Genomic DNA, 17,058 nt, shown 5'->3' on the forward strand with positions numbered 1-17,058 from the left:
AATATTATTTACGACAACAGTTTAGATTGTATTCTATACATCCAGATCTTTAGTGTACATGTGCAATATTTCCACTCAAAGATTGATTATAAATGTGTGCAATACTTCTTTTTTTACAATGCACAATATGATACTGAGATATTGAGTTGTTTTTTGTTCTCCATTTGTATTCAAGAGCCATGCAGGATATTGAAAACACCTCTCACTGTCACACAGTCCAACACAATATCATCATTATCATCTCAATGCTAAAACACAGAATTAAATTAACACATCTATGATGGTGTCAACAAATGGTGACTCATTTAATTCATGCATATTTTTCTGATTTTTTAACTAAATGTTCACGTGTAAATGTTTTGTCACATTTGAAATGCAGCAAACCCCTGCTGATGTCTATTGATCAAAGCCAACTGAACTAAGGAACTGGCTGCGTTTGAATATAAAATACAACAGTGATACAATACTGTCAAGCATTGTAGATAATAAAAACCATCTTGGGAGGTCACAATTTTCAGAGAAATGTAGGAAAAGGAACTCTTTAGCTCTACATCTGGTTTTGCTTATAGTCTGGACGTGCCGGAGAGAACGCTGATGAAGGACGGGGAAATACATGGTGAACACTCCTGGAATGGGATATTCTCTCTGCCTCTCTGTCAGATGTCAAAGATGTTGGAACCAGATGTTGATTCCTGTGGTTGCCGCTGGGATTTTTTCCCCTCCATTCTCACAGTTAACACTACTCTGGAATTTCACTTATCAGGTTCGGAGCTTCCCAACCATATGGTGTAATGCTCATGACTGAATGGATTTTGTGATTCGAAGGCATCTTTACTTTTTGCTCAAGTGAGAACTAGATACTAGAATCCATGTAATCAGTCATGCTGTTACCTGTGATAATCACAAATATATAATCTATTTCAACCTGTTTTCAGTTACAAAAAATACAAATTAAATTTTCAAAACCCAGACGATATACTCCAATCTTTTCTATTATCACTGTATCTCAGGTCTGTCTCTGTACAAGTAAACAGAGATTCACCTTCCTATTGACATCTCGAGGGTTTTAAATCTTTTAACAACGACTCTACACTTGCCACAGATTCACTGCATTAAGCCTGTACACAGTCTGCAGAACAGCACCAGTTCACAGAGACTGATACTGATAATGTACACTGTGATGATGATGAAGACAATAAAGAGAGATTATCTCAGACTGTAGCTGCAGCTTTTATGAGGGCAAAGCACACGATCAATATTTCCTTCACACACACAATGGACCCCACCTTCCCTATCGCACGTGGGTCAGGTTTCTTACATGCAGCTGTGCACTGAGTCTCGCCTGCTGATCGATCATGTGTCCTGCAGGTTTCCGTCCTGCTGGTTTGAAGTGTACCCTGCTGGCTCCTCCCCCTCATCTTCTTTGCTCTTCTCTCCTGAACCAGTTTAAAAAGCTCCTCCACCTCATAAGCTGCTCTGCACTTTATTCCGCCAGTTTGCTAAACTCAAGCTGCCCTGTCAAATTACTCTACACCCTTAAGAACTACCCCGCTCGGCACCTTGGCGTAAAGCCAATCTTAAGAACGGACAATGTATGTAAGCTTTGGAGTGACAGTATTAAATAAACCTACATTATACAGCGCTGGGTCTTCTGTCCAGAGGTTTTATTTCTGGTGGAGTGTATCATCTTCAGAGAGTTTTACTTTCAGAAATCACTGCTCATAATGGGCTATGCAAATCGAGTAAATTTCATTTTTATGTCACAAAACCACACATTTTCTTCCGAGGGCTAATTTACAGTCTGCGCAAACCAGCACCCTCCAGCTTGTGTTAATCTGAGTGTATCGGTGCAGCAGAAGTGCCAGTGTAGTGTTGTCCACCAAAAAACTTTAGGTCAGGTCTCTTGTTAGATTACTTGAATGTAAACAGAGTATTTCTTCTGCTCAAATTTCCCTTTCAAGAGCATCAAAATCCTGCCTGTGTGCATTACAAACTGATGCTCAGCCTCACTGACTTTTTAAACGCATTAATCTATTATTCAAACTTGACTTCCTGGATCTTCTTTCATTATCTGACTGCTAGGTTTAACAGCTCTCCGTCGCCAAAGCAGCCCCATGTATTAATGACTTCAACAGACTGCTGTTTACCGTCTGAATGAAAAAAAACTTGAAACTGTTAAAATAATCTCAGGAAGGGCGAGAGAGGAGGAATCCCTCTTTCAGGACAGTGCGTATATAAACTAATGCCTGAGTATAGTCTACCTCTATCTCTAATACAAACATGTTATATCTTTCTAACATACACAACCATTGCCCTGTCAATCTATAGAAATAAAACTGTCTTCAATGCGGATGTGTTTTAGGCTTTTTGAGGCTGCAGAGAGCTGAGGGCTCTGTCCACAATATTCTGTTTATCCAGCTGTCTGTCTGGATAAATCCACTTGACCGGAGGTAGAGAAAAGACTTGGTGGTGAAGAAATACATTCTGGGCTCACAGTGGATGAAACAGAGGCAAACTCTAATGTGTAATGAAAGCACAGGCAGTCTGTTACTCTGAAAGTAACATATACGTATAAGATAACAGCATGAACCCACATGCAGGAACCACACGGCGGAGCGTGTACGTGTGCACAAACAGCAGATCAAAGAGGAGATGCTCCGGAGAGAGAGACACTAAATTATCCTTTGTTGTTTAGAGGTGAAACAAAGAAGAAGACTAACATGATGTTCAGTCATGATGGAGAATCAATAACTAATCCAGCAGGATTACTTCAAAAGGCACAAGGGGCTCTTGGTAGCGAGCGCAGACAGTTTGACACTGTGTGACATCAGGTTAAAGTGTGTGTGTGTCTTTAGCTTTGTGCTCACAGAGACTTCAGAGAGAGTTCATAAGGAGACTGAGAAAGCATTAAAAAAGTAAACTGTAAGAGCACTCAGAGAAAGTGCACCTCTGCCGAGGCTAACGTCCTATCACAGCATGTCAAGTTAGAGAAAAGAAAAACCTGGATCCACCTGTTTAATCGGATCTGCTCCAAATTTTAATGGCTTCTTCCTTAGGTAATGCCCCGTCCCTCCACAAAATGTAATGGAGAGCGGTTCAGTGGTTTTTGAGTGATCCCAAACAGCAATGAAGATATAACCTCTTGGGCTTTAGTGTGGGGATCCCATGTTTTCTAATACAAGTGCACATTTTGAGATGTTGTTTGGGTTCGACCTCTTTTTTTCCCTCCTCCTGAGTTGCTGTAAACTAAGAAAAGAAGGCAAAGCAAGAGACTCAGTGCTTGTGTCTTCCCACTGACACATTTCTCCTGGGGTTCAGGAAGTAAAGTTCTTTAAGCGAAGTGAAAAAGGTACAGGTGGAATACGTAGGCCTTTGAGTATCAGAAGTAGAAAAAAACATGGCTTGATCATTTGAAATGAGCTTTCATTTACATTAATAATATATTATTACAATTACTTGTCAGCTGTTGGATCTAATACACCTTCAGTTTACGCCATAAGCAGTTTGAGCCCAGAGGAGCGTTTAAGTGCAGACTAAGTGTGTAAAGCCGTTCTGCTCTGTGTGGAGCAGATGAACAGCATTCTGATGTCGCTCTGCAGTCGCTGACTCAGCAGTAATGAGACATGAATGAGATGTTGGGTAATTAGGGCCTGTGAGGGCGGGAGGGGGAGTAGGGACAGTGAAAGGATGGAAGGGGAGGGAAACCAGATGTTTTGCGGCGATCCAAGAGAGGGGACATATCCGAAACTGCCTGTGAGAGCCGGGGCTGTTTAGGGCTTCAAGACCCTGCGCTTCCCCTAGTTTATTCACACAGGACAGTTTCATTACCGAGCCTGATCAGAGCTCTTCTCAGGGCTGTGTGAGAGAGTACAGACATCTCCCCCACTCTCATTAGTTTGTAGTCTATTTGGGACAGGACAGTTAACACTGGTGAATGATGAGTGATTCCAATACAGCTGCTACAACCTCCAACCTGATGCCACCATCATGTCATGTCAGAATTACCGGAGCTTCACACTCATGGACAGAACTCACTTCACCATCTAAGTTCTAATCACGTCTGTATGTTTAAAGAAAGTACTTGAGTACATGTACTTACTTCCCACTATCTCAAACAACTGTAACAAATTCTTCAAGGTCTCATTTTCCTTCTTCACTGCACAAACAAAGTCTGAACTGTGACTGATACACATCCATCGTGTTGTTTGACTGGAGGCGGAAACTGGACGTGTGTGTTTGTGTGTGTGTGTGTTAGTGATTAAGTGTAAGAGCAGATTAATTGACCTCACCAAACACCAGTGCAGGTAATAACATCATTAATTACTGCTCTCTATTTATGTGTGCCAGTTAAGGCCTCTGGCGTTGATGATGCCGGATCACTGGCGTTGCTAAATAACACACTTCAAATGGAACAGATCCACTATTACTGTGTTTAGTTACACCTGTTAGAAACTCTGCTGTAAACAGGACCTGTAATTGCAACACATGAAGTTCACTGAGGGCGTTTTTCACACCTGAAACTCTGAATGGTTCATGTCTTCATCACATTGTGATTTTATTTGACCCAGTTGGTTCTGGTGAAGCATTGCAACTTAGTATTCGCTAACTTTTTTGAATAATGTGCATAAAAAAATGTAGTCTGTTCATTTGAATGGAGAAAATGAATAAATTCCATCAGGGGCAAAGTGTACAGGCAATCCTGCGAGCCACTTCCTCTTTTTCCTCTGCTACTGTTTAATTGTCTTAACGTCCTGTAATCGGTCCCGAAAGTCCGAACTCACACAGCCAATGACCCGAACCATGGCTCAGTTAGATCCAGACAGAGAGCACCTCTTGTGGTCAGTTCCTCTGCTTCTCTCTACCTCCATGAAAAGCTCTTCTACCTCTTGTGTTTTCTCTCTTTTAGAGGGAAGGCTTTGTTTACCATGCTTGAAATATGCCCTAGTGTGTGTGTGTGCGCATGTTTGTGCGTCAGTGTGTCTCCTGTAATATTTCTCGAAGCATTTGGAAGACTGTTCATCTCAGAGTGCGTATATACACACGCGCGCACAAACATGCGCGCACACACACACACACACACACACGGAGACTGGCATATTTCAAATATGAAAGTGCATTTCAGCTAAGAAGTGGGAAGTGATTTATAAAAGGCTTTAGGGAAAGGCTTTCTACTGAGGAGGGAGAAAAGACATGGCAGAATAACTCTTCAGAGATGGAGAGTGGGAGGGTGCTGCTGAGCGTAATGTTATAGATAGCAGAGCAATCGGTAAGGATGAATATTATATTGGCAGATCAGAATACAGTAGAGCAACCTTATGCTTACAAAATGCTCCTTGAGGTTTTTATAGCGGCATAAAAATGACTGAAATTTCATTGTTTTAATGCCACATTGTTCCAGACATGAAGATGCTATTAAAAGTAATATTTTTGTCATTGAAGGGTGCTGAGCTCAGCTTTCTAGAGTCCACATTACCTGCTTGCCATATACACAGAGGAAGATATGTGGAATGAGGAATATATACATGTAAATACATAGGTAATGTATGCATACTATGGTTTGGCAAAGCAGTGTGTAGCAGTGTGGTACCTGGCATCAGCGGCTGTCCAGTGATTCCAATAGGAGGCATCCCCAGGTTGTTCATGGCTGTTGCCCAGGCGTTGGGGTCGGACATGGGCATCGCTATTGAGTTGGAGTCCATTGTCATGTTGCAGATCCCTTCTGCGGAAAGACACAAAAAGAAGTCATCAGCATCCTGGGTCATGTCGGATGAGGAACCGTGTCACAGCAAAGACTGAGGAAGGAGACTGTTTTTAAAAGTGCGGTGATGTCGTAGCACCTCCAGAAACCTTCTCTCTAAAATCTTTCCTTTAAGTCTGCGTGAGAGAAAAAGAGAGCGAAGGATACTGTGACCCTGCAGTCAGTGTGACCCCACAGAGATTTCAATAACACTGTCACTTGAAACTATTCAACTGAATGTTGCTGTTTGTTCAGTTTCTGCACTGAGGCTCACCAGCTGGGCCTGTTTCTGTTTTAGTGACCTGCACTCAGAGCCCACAGAAAGACTGTAGGACTGAAACAACTGTGCCAAAAATGTTCAATCTTGATCATAAGGGCAAAAGCAAATTAAAATATTAGGAATGGATACATTAGAAAACTAAAAATGTGCATTAATGAGAACACCAGTGACCGATCAGAGCTTTTGTTTTTATGTCACTGTAAAAACACTTTGTTGTTGTATGCCTCTACCAACCAGGCAAGTTCCACTTTACATCCATGTCTGTCCAGACTCAGAATATTCATAGTGAAGCATTTGAGCAGGATTGAAAAGGTGTGTGATCACAATTTGTACATGAATGATTATATAGACAAAAATATGTTTTCTGTGGTCAGAGTGACCTTTGACCTCCATCTTCTAAGCTGTTGGGCACAAGTGAACTTATTCTAAAAAATTCCCTCAAGGCGTTACTGACCGAGGGAGGGACGCACACCCAAAAACATAATGCCTCCAGCTATGGCAGTCGTCTGCACTCAAGCATAATGATGCAGAATAAAACTAGATTATCATGGCTCTATGCACAAATACTGATGCTATCAAACATTTACCAAGCGCTCTCCTACTGAACCTTACAAAAGTTTGAAAAACTTGACAAAAACACACACGCATCATCATCTCAAACTCACAACCCAATACTCATGGTTTTCTGCCAAGCATTGCACAATAAAGCAAACAACATTAGATCCCCATAATAAAAAGCCTGCGGTAAAGTCAACGTGAACAAATCATACATCCAGCAGCGGCTCATTCTTCCCATCTGCAGTTTATTTCACAGTTCTAAATGCTCTTTAATTCTCTCCTCTGCTCGACCTCCTTCTCTCTGACGGACCTGTAAATTGCTGTGACTGCTGGCTGGGCCAAGCTGCCCTCTCTCCTGATGCCCGCGCTAACACTACTGTTGATAATGAGAAGCTCTGCACCCTGAACACACTTCACACCTCAGAGGGTCTGTGGCAAAGCACACTGTGAAGATAACACTCCTGTGCCTGTCTACACAGCAACCACTATACTGGTGCTGATGTTCAGACACAGCTGGTGATGTGTAATAATTCTGTTTGCCTCTTTGCATCCCTCTCTGAGCTGCTAATTTTAGAATGTTACCATAGAGAGGCCTGATGAAGCCGTTTATGTGAGTCTGTGATAATAATGCTGACAACAACTTCACTGTCTTAAGTAACACAACCCCTTTTAACTGGAGACACTTTCCAAGACTAAAAATAAAGCGGAGAAAGGAGGAGGGGTGGATGGATACACTCAGGGTCTGACACAAGATTTCTTGATCTAGTTTTAGGTCTAGGGTTTACTTTTAATAGTTTATTATTATTGTTATTTATTTTATTCAGATGTTTACAATGATCAATACAATGTTAATGAAGTAGAAAATATGAATGAATTAGTTGATTAATAGATAATTCTATAAACAGATTAGAAATGATCAATCAATTAAAAATGAAGTTGAAAGTGTTTCCTGAAGCACCGGCTTTGATGCTTATTATATCTTTATACACTGATACTGAGGTATTTGTTTTAAAGTATCATAATCAGGGCTGAAACTACTACTTTCATTGATGATAATGTGCTTTTTAAATAAACAAAGATTATCATTTAATGTCCAAAAACTTCCAATCTCAATTTCCCACAGTGACTTTAAACAGCATATTTTGTCAAACCAATGATGCATTAGCCAATTTGCTTTTAGATTTAAACTGAGAAATGCATCGAAGCCTCACACTGCTGAGCTGGAAACAGTAAAAACTGGAACCAGTTAACTTTTGTAAAAGCAATCGTTTCTTTATCTCTTTGCAAATATCAGCCAGTGCTGATACTGGTTGTTTTATCAATAAGGAGTTCCTCATGTCTTTAAGAAAATGAACTATACTGAAATATATCTAGATGTTTTCCATACAGCTCAACCTTAAAACTACGACTAGCACTCTTTGAAATGAAAAAAAAATCCATATTTCCATCTGCCCTCTCATCTAGTCAATTGAATTGTGAGTGAAAACAAGAGGCTCTGTCTTTGATGGAAAAACTACTGCACAGGTCAAAGACGTTTGAGGAGAATTCATTTCTGTTCCTTAATAGAGAACACAGTGCTTATTGATTGTGTGGCTCACATCTAACGCCTTGTGTCTTTGACTGGATGGGTCACAGGTGGTGAAGTATACGTTAGGAGCTGGGTCAAGTTCACTCCTCTATAGTGGCCTCCTGTTCCTGTTGATCCTGAGTCTGCATTGAAGTCGTCTTTTCAGCCCCCTCTGCTAACACTTATTAAACGTCTCAAATATCTGTCATCCTCTTTCTTTTCATTGTGCTGATCTCTGTTCTTTTCATTTTTTTGTTATCTGGCCTGCATCGACTCAACCACCGTCCATTGTCTCACCTCGAAAAACCCTCTTTACACCATGAATCAATTATACTTTTCAGGCTTGCAGCTCAGAGCGTCAATCATTGAGTGCTTTTGATTTTTGTTCGTCAAAGTGACCTTGAGGGCAGGAGTCAGCCTTGGCTCATCTTAAAGGTGCCATCCCACACCAAAGCATCAATATATGGAGCTGCTGGAGGAATAGCAAACAGCTGCTGAAGAAATCATCACGAGGATACATGCCCGGACAGACCCGGGCGCAGGCAGAAAGCAGAAGACCCAGAAACAATACTGCCAATGGATGGGATCAATGTTGGTAAATATTTTTAAATGAAAACATGGATTGGAGCACATTGCTGCTCTGAAGCCAACCGTCTACAAGGAATGAAAAGTCCCTAATTGAATCCCAGTGTTAATGTTTTTATTCCAAGGTCAGAGAAACTTAAAAACCAATGGCGACAGAAAAATAAGATAAATTATATTCAGCTGTTGGCTCAATTTAACTTGAGCTCATACAAAATGCCACATCTAATTATATAAACAAATCAATCTAATCATGTGAAGCCAAGAGCTGATGAGACAGACGGTCCCAAAGTAGAGCTCTGTAGACCTGAGCTCAACACACATAAGCCTGGACAGATTCAAACAGAGCTCTTCTCATGGGATTTTGGTATTAGAGTCTCTAAATGTAGTGAGGTTATAATTATGAAGCAACAGGCTAATTGTTAAAATAATACAGTATACTTTACACAAAGTATTACAAACAGGGGTCATAAAGTTATCAGGACCTTAGATAGAGTTGGTAAGATAACTATTTGTTTGATAATCAATTAATTCTGATGATCATTTAATTGATAAATGTTGACAGTTTCCATCTTCTTACATGAAAATAAAGTTGTTCTTATTTCCGTCTACTATATTAAATATATCCTGTTTTATATTGTTGATACGAAAAACAAATATAATATGACTATGTTACCTTTGGCGTTTAAAAAGCTTTTTTCAATTATCTGAGTGATCAATTAATCAGGAACATAACAGACTTCCTGAGGGAAATTTAAGTGCACAAGGACAATAATGTAAAAACATTATGATAAAAAGTGACGGATAATATTGGACATGCTGTTAAGAGATTGGCCCTGGTGCAAATCTACATCAGCATGGCTAATATGACATTTCTGTGTGGCTATATTACCCATGGCAGTTAAAGTGATAGCAAATTCAGCTGGGGTCCACCCCAGGCCGAGGGCTTTCCTGAAACTCGGTCTCTGAGGGCTGTAACCAGCCTTCAGCTTCCCTAAAAGCTCCCCCAGGAGGCAGATAGGAAATTAAGTCATTTTAAGGCCCATTGGCCGTAAGCCCCAACAGCAGGCAGGGAGACGCTAGGGGCCATTTAGTCTAAAATGCACATGGTTTTAGCAGCTAACTACAGGTTTATCACAACCTGGAGAGAAAAAATATCGAGAGGGAGCTAAACAAGATGAGGGACAGCGGCGACATGAGAGCAAAAAAAGGTCACATTTAGTTGACGGATGTGATGCTGACAAGTCAAAGTGATGGAAAGTTAAGTGAAGTAGAAAAATGGAGGCTACCTCATACTGAACTTCACAACAGCGCAGCAAAGAAAATAGCACAGACTTAATGAGTCATTACCACCGAGTAGGAGCGGCACAGAACTAAAATTATTTTATAATTTAATGGCACTGCTGAACACATTGTGCCTGAGCAGACAGATGAGGGTAATTAGGTTTCAATACATGTCCACTGAGCAGAGGGAAAAAAATAAAAGTCATAGTAATTGTTGCTGCTACTTTCTGAATCTTGGGTCTACAACACAGTATTTGAAATAACGTGTGAAGTGTCCATAATTATGTATGGAAAGCACATAGTGGGAAAAATGCTTTCAGTGCAAAATTGCTTTCTAAGAGCGGATGACCTTCATGTTCTCCTGAATGCAGGTCTGTATGTTTCTTTGTGTGTGTTACTGTACTTGTGTGTGTTACTGTACCTTTGTGAGGACCATTTAAAGCACTGACCCTACAGAGTGAGGACATTTGGACCAGTCCTAAATCTTTCAATGGGCTGTTTGAGGTTAAGACTTGGTTTCAGGGCTAGGGTTAGAATAAGGTTTAGGTAAGGATTAGGCATTTAGTTTGGATGGTTAAGGTTTGGGTAAGGGACTAGGGAATGTATTATATCCATGAGTGTCCTCACTAAGATAGAAGCACACAGTACACAAATGTGCGGGCGCATGGGTGTGTGTGTGGGAGATAAAGGTCAAAAGACCTTCAGGGTCATCTGGAAAAATAAGTCTCTTCAAAATGTGAGGAACCTATAGAACATTAAGATAAGATGCATGTGTGAAAAAAACCTTTTGTGCAACTTTATCTCTAATGAATCCTCAAGGCCTCCTGGACATATGCTTGTGAAGATCACTATATTATTTCTCAATTGCTTACATGACTTACATACAGAAGCCTGCACACACACACACACTGACACTCACTGTCTGTTTAATAATGTATGACTGCCCTTCTCTCCGCTTCTTTGATCTGTTAATTATGATAAAACTGGTCGGGGTCTGCTGATTAGTGGTGGCACAGTAAAGACGGTGCCGAGTGTTATACTACACCGCGTCTCATTTAACGACCAGAAAAAACAAAATGGAGATGTAAAGATGACAGAAGAGGCCTGAAGACAACCAGGCCTCATGAGGAAAAAGAAAAGAAAAACTGCAATTTACTTTTCAATCACTTGGATAAATTCTGACGTATGAAAGTGTTAATGAGACCAGAGTTCAGAAAGACCAACAGTGAAGCAGATGCTGACCGTGTGTCACAGCTCATCGTGCACATGCTGAGTTTTTACAGGTGAAAAGCAAAGTGTTAAACACTGAAGATGGATTCAGGAGGGATTCAATTTGCAGGAGCTGATGGTGCGGGATAAAACATTTCTGTGCGTTCCTTTGTAATTTCATCATAGATTCGGACAGCATCTTAACTGCTTTGAACCCGAGCACAAGATGTGGTCTGTAAAAGACGTGGACGTTCTGCTCAATTTCTCACAAAGTCAAACACCATCTGATTCTGCCTTGCTCCAAAGTAAGCCTATTTATTTTGTACGTTTTCGTCAATCACATTGGCAAAACCATTTTTCACACCCTGATAAATTGGCCAAGCTGATAAAAATCTGAGATCTGCTTTAAAATACAAGGGCACCACGAACTGAACTGAATTAAAGGTGGTGGACCAGCGAGTTGCCAAAAGGTAATTGGGACTAAAAACATCCCAGGGGTAGGAGTGAAAAAAAGAACCCATGTAAGTGTTGCAGATTAAAATCACTGACCAGTGGAGCTGAGATAGAATCACTCCACCTCCCGACAGACATGAATAAAGTCGGGAAATGACCTTTTGGCTGAAAAGCAAAATATTCAAACTCAGATTTGGATTCATTTTTCCATCGTATTTCTTACAGTCACCTACTTAGGACCTCATCAGGTAATGTGTTGATGCCTGTCTGTATTTGACGGGTAAGTATTGGTAAGCAACAGGGAAATCTATACTTCAATATGACTTTAATGTGTTAACCATCACAGATGTTTCGATACCATTTGTCCCTTTGAAAAAAACTGAACCGGGAGCAATGCAAAGCAAAGAGTAACGTAGGTCTGACTCACATTACAACTCAATCAGGCTCATTAAGAATCAACTACTTCCAACAGTTTTATAACACTGAGTCAAAATGCACCAAATCTGACTCGCTCCAAGGGACTCAGATTATTTCTTTCTTCGCTCGTCTGACTCCCAGAGACCCTCATCAGAATTTGATTAATCACAGTCTTTACTTGTTCCACATGATTGATGAATCCATTCGAGCACACCGAAAACACATAGATTTAAAGGAGACCTGTCAGTCGTTACCTGATCAATCGACAATTCACCCCAGTAAACACCACATCAAACTGCCCATCAGCACAAAACCATCAATGGTGATCAAACAGAAGGTCAAGTGAGCAGGATAGCAATGACAGCCCATACTTTCATTTAACAGTTGAGTTTCTGTTTTATCTTTCAGGAGGACACCCCAGGAAGAATTAATTATGTAATGAGTGACAAAGTAATAATTTTTATTGGTATTATTTATTTATTTCTTCCAATTAAATTATTTAATTCCAGCTGCAGCAACCAAATATAGCTTTCTGTTTTTGAGGTGGTGCAGGGGCAAACATTCACCCACCTCTGCAGAGTCCTGGGTCTGACATAAGCTGCTCTTATTACTACAGCGTTTACATTAATCATGATAAAAATCTACTTTAATCCATCCCAGCAGATGATCCAAATTAAGAGGGATTTAATAATAACACCGACATAATAAACCAACTTATTAAAGCTGCTCTATCATGACTCCGACTATCTTTGCTCAGCATGCGCTAAATGCTAAATGCCTAATTTCAGTTCCCTAAATGAGTTTGAGTGCTTGGTTTTAAATCTCCAAATGTTGCAGCTGCCTCTTTAAAAAATATACTGCATTTCAAGACCTGGCTCATAAGTGAAAACGAAGCAGTGTAACAATATTGCATATAAAGAGCTGCAGAAACTCCCTGATATCACAAAATATTTCTTAAACCATGAATTTATAGTATTTAAGAAGGAATAACAGAAAAAGACAAAGAGGCAGAGGGGACATCAGCATTTATCTCACTGAGGAAGAAGATATCTCGGGGCAGATTAACTATAGTAAACAACCTCCCTTTCTATTGCCTTATCAGGTGCTATTTTAATACAAATAGAGCAGAGGCATTTCTGTCTGTGTGTGTGTGTCAATGTTGTCAGGAATGAACATCGGTTCGTGGACAGGAGCATGACTCTTCCCCCCCTTATCGGCTTCAGAGAGGTGACAGACAAGAACAGAGGAGATTACTCTGATATGGGGGGAAGAGAAGGGAGGGGGTGTTGATGGGAGGTTGTCAGTGGAAACAATAATACAACAAACAGGCAAAGCTACCAAGTAAAACTGGTGATTATGTGAGGAGATCAACAAAGATTAATCGCCACACTGAATGCATCAGTGGTGTTTGCATCATGTGGATGAAGAGTAAGCAGCCGTGTCTCATCTGTGCTTCGACAAAGCAAATGATTTGGTGGAGAGAGGCAGCAAAAATCAAACCCCCCAAAATGTTAGCCTCCAATGTTGTTGCTGCTCTTAGAATATTTGGACTATTCAGAATAACTTGAGCTGAGGTGACTTTGTTGAATCCAACTTTTTACCTGCAAGCAGAAGCAAGTTTAACTCTAACTGGACTGAGTTTAATTTGAAGGGCTACAGGAAAAGGAAAATGGTCACAGTTCTGCTGCAGAACAACTGTTACAATACGTTAACCACTAGAATGGTTTCGAATAGTTCCCTTAAGTTCAGTCAAGCTAGACCAAATTCTACCATGGCACAGATATCAGTTCCCTGAATATGGTTGACTTCTTGTATCAAGGTTCATGCATTATATGGAAATCAAATATCAAAAAAACGCAATGTCACAAAGAGTGAAAAAAATAATCCTGGATCTGTTCCTTTGTTTAGATCTGTGGTCAAATGTAATGGGTTTTTCTCTTGTCCCGTTCTTCCACCAAATGTCATGGAAATCTGTTCGGTAGCTTTGCATAATCCTGCTGACGAACAAACAAACACACAATCTAACAGACAAATAGACGGGGTGAAAACATAACCTCCGTGGCGTTTAGGTAACAATGCAACTACAGCTTCGTCCACAACCTGCTGGTCACTCCCTCTCCAGCAGTCGCCCTTTAAAATGGGCTTTTATTCATAAATGATCCCTGTTGTCCCATCTTCTCCATTCCCTCCACCCATCTATAACTTTAAGTACTGTTATCGCTAAAATACCAACATATTGGTATTTTCATGTATTATAGTAGATAAACAGGTTAAATAAAAACTTTATATCAGGATAAATATGTAACAGCTTTTCTTTCTTTCGCTAAACACATGATAGATTCATCTGAACGTCTCTAATTCAACCATCAAAGCCAACAGGCTCTTTAATGAAGTCATTGACTGATCTACAAGCTGGAAAATGACTGCATGAAACGCAGGAACTGACTGAGTGTACGATTGATGCTAATGATGTCAAAGAACAGCTCATGGGCGGATGTTGGTAACCTTTTGTTCAGACTGACACCAGTGACAATTTGTCAAATTAAAGAGAAGCTCGTCCTGTATTTCTGTCACAACTGAGGGAGAAAAGTAACAGTGTGTTTTGCCAGTTTGTTTGGCAAATGAATTTGAACAAGCACAATGAATCACTGGAGCATTATATAGTATAAAGCTCAATTGTCATTCGCTGGCTTATCAATTTAAACATGCACAATGAACCAGTGAGGCACCACATTAAACTGCATGAAGCTTGACACAAAATATGCTTCCTCACCATTTCATTCCAAGTAACCTATCTAACATTTACACTGTGTGCAATAAAAAAAATACTATGGATCTCATTACTGAGCAGGAGAAATTGCTTCTCATTTTAATGTGCACATGATGTACAGCATCTATTTCACTGTACTGGAGGGGGTAGATGAGCGACAGTGGCAGAGTGGGAATTTGAAATATTTCTTTTTATTATGGCTAAGCTGTCACATCAGTAAATACTGATTTGTGAGGATGCAATCTAATACGCTGTGTGAGACAGATGTGAAGAAGCAGACACCATTACCAGAGCAACAATCTAAAGAGGAGAGATGAAATAGGCAATTTGAACATTTAAAATGAAAAAAATCACCTGAGCCACTAATTTAACAGAGTGCATAAAAACAAACAGCTATAACCAGACGAACAACGTTTAATCCAGAGCACATTTATTTCACAAGCTACCAGGGATCAATAAAGCATAATTCTTGTTTATTAGAAAGCTCCGATAGACAAGTGTGAAATTAGCTTCAACATAGTGAACCTTATCAGTGTATTTGTCTTGACTGAATGAGCGGCAGAATCCAGGATGATTTAATGTATTCACTTTATATTTAACTATCACTTAAGTTTAAGACAAAAAATGTCTCACATTTTACAAGTTGGCAAAGGCAAATATTTGGTATTTGTGCTTGGAAATGAAAGGAAGCACAACTTAACCTCACATGTTTGAATTAGATTTAACCTGGACGTTTGTATTTTCTTAGATTTAACAACATAGTTCTTATTTTTGCTGTATAAACTACATTTAGTGACTTAAAAGCTCAAATGTAGTGACACCCTTGAGTATGTAGTTTCATGCATTGATCTGCTAATGACAGGGGAGGTTTGTTGAGACAGTTGTTAATGTGCAATGTTAGAGTCCACTGCTGAGAACATGTTGGCCAAGAATAATGACTGTTCATGATATTACACAAGCAGAGCATTTCTGCAAGTCTGATCCTCTGAGTGCTTTGTTTCTTCACTAATGCAGGAATGTGGGTATAAGGCAAGAATATATAACCTTTTACCATTTTCTAAAGGAATGTATTTCACTTGGTTAGTTTATGAGAATATTGCATATATTTTTGTTATACATATTCTGCTCTCTTTTACAGAGATTTCTTTTGGGGATTTTCCCAAGAAGGGCACACTTTCAATACTTTCTTTCTCTAAAAAACCAAGAAAACCAAGATCATGCATTGCAGTAAAAAGATAAAAGACAGTTTGAAACAATGTGGTCCATGTCCCTTTAACGCCACACATGTATAGTTCCAGTGAAATCATTAACATGTCACCAGGAGTCCATTCATTTCTTAAAGAGCTGAGCAATCAGCGAAACTCAGCCAAGTGGAAAAGGTCCAGAAAGACTCCGGCCCTTCACTGTTTGGACTGGCTGAGACATACGATCCTGTTCCTGTTGACCAGGCTCGTGGCACTGGGGCCTGGACTGTGTCAGTTTCTGTGGGAGGTTGTGTTTGTTGGGCCCAGCAGCTTAAAAAAAGCCAACCAGTTTTGGAGCAGATCATCAGGGTTGACAGGAATGAATGTGACAACCACAAGAGCAGTCACAGATCACTAATTCCTTAATGGAGCCACCGCTCTCTTAAGACTCAAATTGTGACAGATGCTTTTTTATACGTTCTCTTCTTATCCTCTTTCGAGAAAAAATAAGTCAATAAAATTAACAAAAAAAGTGTTGAAATTTTCTTCAACAAAATCTATGGAGATCTTTTCATAAGTCCAACATTATGCAACACATCTGCCAAAATATTAATTTTAAATATCTTCACTAAGACAAATTTTGCTTTGAAGTGACCATTAAAAAGGCATTACAACTTTTAGCATGCTAATTAGAATATAAATGGAACTGAGCTCCTCTCGAGAAGTCATTGGGAATATTTCCTGCAGCGTTTGAATAATTCCACAGCAGTATGACAGCAGAAAGAATTAACGTATATGTTGTAACAGAATTGATAAATTTGCAATGGATGAGCTCACTTTCAAGTTTCTACTGAAAATTTCAGCGCTGAAGCAGAAATGTTACGGGAGTGAATTACAAGGACATACATGGTTGTTAATTAAATAAGACCGCTTGGGTCATGTATATTCTGTATTCACGTCAGTCTCTCATCCATTATGCATTATGTCAGAATGTGACTTTCAGCTCTCCTGCAGCAT

At 39.9% G+C, this 17,058-nt stretch overlaps 1 protein-coding gene across 13 annotated transcripts in view; it reads right to left on the reverse strand.

The window, feature by feature from the left end:
- The window catches only part of enox2 (ecto-NOX disulfide-thiol exchanger 2), a 158,357-nt gene that overhangs the window by 45,938 nt on the left and 95,361 nt on the right, over positions 1–17,058 (reverse strand). For all 13 annotated transcript variants that reach the window (XM_020101940.2, XM_069531072.1, XM_069531068.1 and 10 more), the window contains one exon: positions 5,588–5,719. In XM_020101940.2, the coding sequence (XP_019957499.1) occupies positions 5,588–5,705 (118 nt within the window). In that variant the 5' untranslated portion in view covers positions 5,706–5,719. The remainder of the gene's footprint in view (positions 1–5,587; positions 5,720–17,058) is intronic.

This window comes from Paralichthys olivaceus, chromosome 9 (genome assembly GCF_024713975.1).
Source record: "Paralichthys olivaceus isolate ysfri-2021 chromosome 9, ASM2471397v2, whole genome shotgun sequence".
NCBI lineage: Eukaryota > Metazoa > Chordata > Actinopteri > Pleuronectiformes > Paralichthyidae > Paralichthys > Paralichthys olivaceus.